Below are 6,051 nucleotides of genomic sequence, written 5' to 3'. Positions count from 1 at the left end.
ATTATACAAATGATTGCATCTAAGATTATCTGTAAGTAAATAGGCATTTACTACCTTCATTCCAAATATAAGAAGTTCTAGGTTTGAACATGAGAATTATAAAAAGTATGTGAAATCGAATAGTGGTGGATTATGATTGGTTAACAAGAAGACGTAGGTAGAAAAATTAAATAGGAGAGAGTTGTGATCTCGGTTGAGAAAATAATGTAGGTGGTATTATATTTATGATAAATTTTAAATACTTAGATGTTACACTAGTACAGAAAGGCTTTTTCATACGGGCAAAAGGCATCTTTGCATGCGGTTGAGGCAACCTCATGGGAGAGAAGGTCTGCAAAAATCACCCTTTTCGCATGCGGCCGGCCCAACCGCATGCGAAAATCCTATTTTTGCATGCGGTTGCTTATACCAGCCACATGCGAAAATAAATTCAGCAAACAAAAAAAATAAAATCCAAAAATCCCAAACCCTAGCCTGCCGCCGCACGGTGCCGGATTCGTCGCCACCGCCGCCCGCCGGCGTCGCCGGCACCAGATCCGTCGCCCACGCCGCCCGCCGTCGTTGCCGGCACCGGATCCATCGCTCACGCCGCTCGCCGTCGTCGCCGGCACCGGATCCGTCTCACCCGCCGCCCGCCGTCATCACCGGCTCCGGATCCGTCGCCCCCGCCGCTCGCCGTCGTCACCGGCACCGGATCGGCCGCCACCGCCGCCCTTGGCACCGGATCCGCGCGGGGCGGCGCCACCCGAGGTCGTCATCGCCGCGGCAGTGAGGAGGGGATGGCGGTGGCGTCGCTGCCCGAGGTCGTCGTCGCCGCGAGGGTGGGCGCCGCCGTCGGATCCGCGTTGGAGGGCGGGGGAGTCGCCGGTGACGACGGAGGGAGGTAGAGTCGGCAGATCCACGCACGCGGCTGCTCCCGCCCGCTGCCGCCGCGTGCCGCCCTCGGCCGCTGCCGCCGTGTGCCAGTGCGTGCCGCCCTTGGCCGCCGCTCCCGCGTGCCTCCTCGGTGTCGCCGACGCCTGCCGCGACCTTGCTGTGTGTGAGGGGGATAGAGAGATAGAGGGAGTTGAGGAGAAATAATGGTGGAGAGAAGATAAGGTTGGAGATAAGGTTGCTGGAATTTTGAAGTGGTGGAGAGGGAGAGGACACAAATTAGACTTCTAGATAAAAATAAACATTAAATCTAATTTTGTGGTATTAAATGAACTCATGTGAAAAAGTTGTCAAAAACAAAGTTGTAGAGATCATTGAGATCTACCAATTTTCTTTTGGTCATTTCTCCATCCAAGTTTGATTGAGATATATAAAATTTGAATTTTAAAATATAAGAAATTCAAATAATATTTTGAAGCAATAAATGATTTCAAATGGAAAAGTTGTGAACAACGAAGTTGTATAACTTATCAAGATCTATAATTTTTGTTTTGGTCATTTTTCTATATGACTTTGTTTGAATAGTTTGAATTTGAATTTCAAATTATAACAACTTCAAATAGCATTTTCAAATACTAATTGATTTCAACTGAAAAAGTCATCAATAACAAAGTTGTATAAATCATCAAGATCTATAAATTTTATTTTGATCATTTTTTCATCCGACAAAGTGATTTGTAAGATTATTCACATATCTCTTATATAGTTTATAAAACTATAAAAGAGATGTACATTTTGTAAACAATCTTACAAATATTTTTGTCGGATGAATAAATGACCAAAATAGAATTTATATATCTTGATGAGTTATAAAACTTACTTTGTTGTTGATGACTTTTTCAGCTGAAATCAATTACCGCTTCAAAATATTATTTGAAATTTTGAAATTCAAAATTTTAATTGATAAAATAAAGTCACAATAAAAAAAGGCCAAAATAATAGCAGCAAGAACACAATAACATTGATAGAGCATGATTTTAGAAACATTTAGAAAAAAGAATCATTTAATTTAGAATTTATATGAGTGAGATACACTAGTTTTAAATTTTTCAAATTTTATTTTTGCATACGCCTCCTTAAGTGGCATACGGGCGCTTAATTGAGCTGCAAGCGAAAATGAGCTCATTTTTGCATGCGGCTGTCTTAAGAGGTCCGTATGGGAAAATCGATTTTTCCATACGGCCCGATTTTTGTAGACGCCACTAGTTATGGTCCGTTTGGAAAAATAAGGGGCCTCGTACAGAAAAATTAGTTTTGTAGTAGTGTTACTATATATATATATATATATATATATATATATATATATATATATATATATAAAATATATATATATCTAAAAAAGGGAATCTTTCCGATTTAAAAAACAAGCGCAAAAAAAAACAGGTGAAAAAAAGACCGGAAAAAAAGCGATAAAAGCAAAAGATCAGAAAAAAAAAGTCCGACTCCTCCGGTGGAAAAAAGAGAGAGAAAAAACAAAAAACGAAGAGAAAAAAAACTTCCATCGCAAAAAGAAAATGTCCGACTCTAAAAAAAAATCCGACTCCTCGGTGGAGAAAAATAAAGGCGAGAAAAAACAAAAAAAGAGAAAAAAACTTCTACTATGAAAAAGAAAAAAAAACGTCCTCCGCTCGCTCCGTCGTTCCGCTCGCTCGTCGCCGGAGAGGAAATGTGATCAAGAGAGAGGGATTTGGGAGCTAGGGTTTTGCCCCTCTCCCCGGTCGACGCTTCATCCGGCGCGGGGACGACTGGAGCCGTCCATTAAATCGGACGACTTAGATTCGCCCAGCGTCAGGCTGTTGCCGCCATTGATTACGCTGCGCCCAATGGACCGCGGAAGTGCATCGGACCGTCCCTGCATATGTCGGCCGCGCTCAGCTGCTCAGCTTGCGGGCCGTCAAATTGACTCTAACTCGCCGAAGATGGGCCAGCCCAAGTTTAGGCCGGCTTGGGAAGACCTAGGCCGAAAGCAAATTTGATCAAACAATGTGGCTCACATTTTTCAAATTAAAGTTCGTTGGATAAACTCTTAAGTAGTCTCGAAAAATAAATCTAGAACTAAATCCTAAATCCTATGCTAATTAATCAAATTAGACTCGGTTCTACCTATTTATTAATATATCAAATTAGACTTGATTTTTACAGATTTGAGGTTTTCAAAGTGTAACACTATCAAACGGTGTTTTTGCCGTTGCAACGCAATGGCACTATTGCTAGTTATTCTTAAAATACCAGTCGGGGCAACCACCAAAAAGGCCAGGTCGCCACCTTCTGGCCGAGCCCAGCACAGCTAGCAGCCCACAGCCAAGCCAGGCTGGCTAGGACGCCTGCTGGTCAAGCAGCCAGCCAGCCAGCCAAGCCGTGCGCCCATGCCAGCCAGCCAAGCCGTGCGCCCATGCGGGCTATGCCTGCCTTTGCCTTGCGCCGCTGCTCGTAGCAGCACGAGCTGCCGCCGCTACACCGTGACGAACCAGTCTTGCGCTCAATCGTGTGGACTGTAGCGCCAGTGCCGTGAGCCGTGTCGACCGTGGTCGCCCTCCAAAGTCTCGCGCCGACGCACGCCCACGACCGCGAGCATGATGCAGCGCCGCGCCTGCTATACTCCAGTGTGCTGCTCCTGCGCACTCGTCGCCACACCACGCCGGGCAAACGACTCCGTCCCATCACGTCGCCTCCGGTCCCGCTCTTGACCACCGCCCGCCCTCCAAGCCGGAGCCTGCCGTGCGCCGCTGCCGCACGCAAAGCACCACGTCGCACCCGAGCCGCGAGCGACGCCGACGCCTCACTCGCATTCGCATCAGCCCTGTGGCGCAAACAGGGCAAGGGCCCTTTTTCTGCCCGGAATCGCGCTGCGTCGTACCCCGACCATCAAATCCAACGGCCCCACCTCACGTCACGATCTCACGGACAGGAAACCAAAGGACAAGTCCACGACACCATTGCTTCCCTGCCCCATCCCGCGTCGGAAGCCTTACCAACTGCCCCACGCCGCGAGATCGTCGTTCATCCCAAAGCCTGTCTGCCAACTGCCAAGCGCATCCTTCCCAGCCTCGCTCCCCACCCTCTCGTTCATCCTGTCCACCCAGAGCCATTGCCACACACACACCGACCGGTGCTGTCGTGCTTCCTCTCCTTTCAGACAAAGCAAAAATTTAATTTCCTTCCAGTGGAGAACCTCGAAGTCAAAGAACAACGTGTTCACCATGCCCAGCGATGGCAGCTTCCGCATCGTCCTCTTCCCGTTCCCGGCGCAGGGCCACTTCTCCGCCTTCCTCTCCCTCGCCGCCCACCTCCACGACGCCCAGCCCACGGCCGACATCACCATCGTCTCCACCCCGCGCAACGTGGAAGACCTCCGCCGCCGGTCGAGCTCCCAGACGCGGTACCTCCGGTTCCACGCCCTGCCGTTCGCGCCAGCCGAGCACGGCCTGCCCGGAGACATCGAGTCGACCGACGCCGTGCCGCTCCTCCACTTCATCACGCTGTTCGAGGCCACCGAGTCGCGCTCGCTACAGGACAGCTTCGACAGCTTCGTCCGTGACTTGATCACCGACGCCGGAGCGGACGGTGCCAGGGTCTGCGTCATCGCCGACCCCTTCCTCGCGTGGACGACCGACGTCGCCCGCCGGCGTGGCGCCGCGCACGCCATCTTCGTCTCCTGCGGCGCGTTCGGCAGCGTGGTGTTCCACTCGCTGTGGAACCACTTGCCGCACCTGCGTGCGCCCGGTGACGACGCGTTCTGCCTCCCGGACCACCCGGAGGTTACTGTCCACCGGTCGCAGCTTCCGCTTTACCTACTCCACGCCGACGGCACGGACCGGTGGTCGGCCCACCACCGCCGGCAGACATCGGCCGGGTACGACACCGACGCGATTCTCGTCAGCACGATGGAGGAGTTGGAGACGACCGGGCTGCGCATGCTCCGGAAAACGATGGGCGTCCCGGTCTATCCCATCGGCCCTCAAGTGCGTCGCCGGACGGAGCACTCCGATCACATCGGTGACCATAACGATGATGACGTCAAGCGGTGGCTCGACACCCGAGAAGAGAGGTCAGTGCTGTACATCTCATTCGGGTCTAATAACTCGCTAAGGCCTGACCAGATGGTTGACCTCGCCATGGCACTGGAGCTCACCGGCAGGCCGTTCATTTGGGCTATCCGTCCGCCGTTCGGGTTTGACATCGAGACCACCAACGGCCGCGAGTTCAGCGCCGAGTGGTTGCCGGAAGGGTTCGAGGAGAGGATGCGTGCCAAGAACATTGGGCTTCTCATCCACGGGTGGGCTCCGCAGGTGAGCATCCTCGCGCACGCGTCCACCGGCGCGTTCCTGAGCCACTGCGGCTGGAACTCTGTGCTGGAGAGCATGGCGCACGGCGTGCCAATCATCGCGTGGCCGCTCACGGCGGACCAGTTCTTCAACGCCCAGATGCTGGAGGAGTGGGGCGCGTGCGTGGAGGTGTCCCGCGGGAACTGGCCGGACTCCCCGGCGCTGGAGCGTGAGAGGGTGGTCGAGGTCGTGGAGATGGTGATGGGGATTACGGCGAAGGCGGACAAGATACGACAGAGTGTGAAGGAGATTCAGGGGATGATTGGTCGAACTCTGGAGGACGGTGGTTCGTCCAAGACAGCATTGGAGAAATTCTTGAAGCTGCATGGTCACATTATGCTCAAGAAATGCTGACGCCGAGAGAAATAATTTTCTGTTTTAGCAATTTGCCCAACCTTGAAACGTGGTGCCTGAAATAACCTATTATGTGTTCTTGAATAACGCACGCATTTGGGTTTTGTATTGGAAAGCTAATTTCGCAAGAAGGTTAATACACAACAGCTATAGCATTGAAAAATGGTAAAGCCTTGTCCGCGTATCAGCCACGCTTTGCAAGGGAAGAAATTTTGGTAGGAAGTCAGTCTCTCTGCTTATCGAAGGACGTTGCCACGTATACAGGGAAACTGATTTAACAGCTTGAGTGGACGTACACCCGTTTATTGCGCGTCATCTAAATAGTTATAAAAAAAATTAAAAAAAATATGTACAAGATAGATTAATATGTAATATATCAATCCACAAAATGCAAGTTAAAATTTAACTTCTACAAGTCTATTATCAATTATCTATCTAT

The 6,051-nt window shown here is 50.6% G+C and overlaps 1 protein-coding gene across 2 annotated transcripts; it reads left to right on the top strand.

The window, feature by feature from the left end:
* The first annotated feature begins 3,775 nt into the window (after positions 1–3,775).
* LOC127769725 (UDP-glycosyltransferase 92A1-like) lies at positions 3,776–5,775 on the top strand. Of its 2 annotated transcripts, XM_052295348.1 has the most exons (2): positions 3,776–4,981; positions 5,072–5,775. In XM_052295348.1, the coding sequence occupies exons 1-2, from the start codon at positions 4,134–4,136 to the stop codon at positions 5,610–5,612; spliced, it is 1,389 nt and encodes a 462-aa protein (XP_052151308.1). In that variant the 5' UTR covers positions 3,776–4,133; the 3' UTR covers positions 5,613–5,775. The 2 variants fall into 2 exon arrangements, with proteins under 2 accessions (XP_052151308.1, XP_052151307.1); XM_052295347.1 differs by having other exon boundaries at positions 3,778–5,775.
* Positions 5,776–6,051: the final 276 nt, after the last annotated feature.

The sequence above is a fragment of the Oryza glaberrima genome, chromosome 4, assembly GCF_000147395.1.
Source record: "Oryza glaberrima chromosome 4, OglaRS2, whole genome shotgun sequence".
NCBI lineage: Eukaryota > Viridiplantae > Streptophyta > Magnoliopsida > Poales > Poaceae > Oryza > Oryza glaberrima.
The sequence above is the reverse complement of the archived record's forward strand: the minus strand, read 5'-3'. Positions and strand labels throughout refer to the sequence as shown.

Coding starts and splice junctions, on each gene's coding strand:
- LOC127769725 (XM_052295347.1), top strand. CDS start 4,134: ATGCCCAGCGATGGCAGCTTCCGCATCGTCCTCTTCCCGTTCCCGGCG.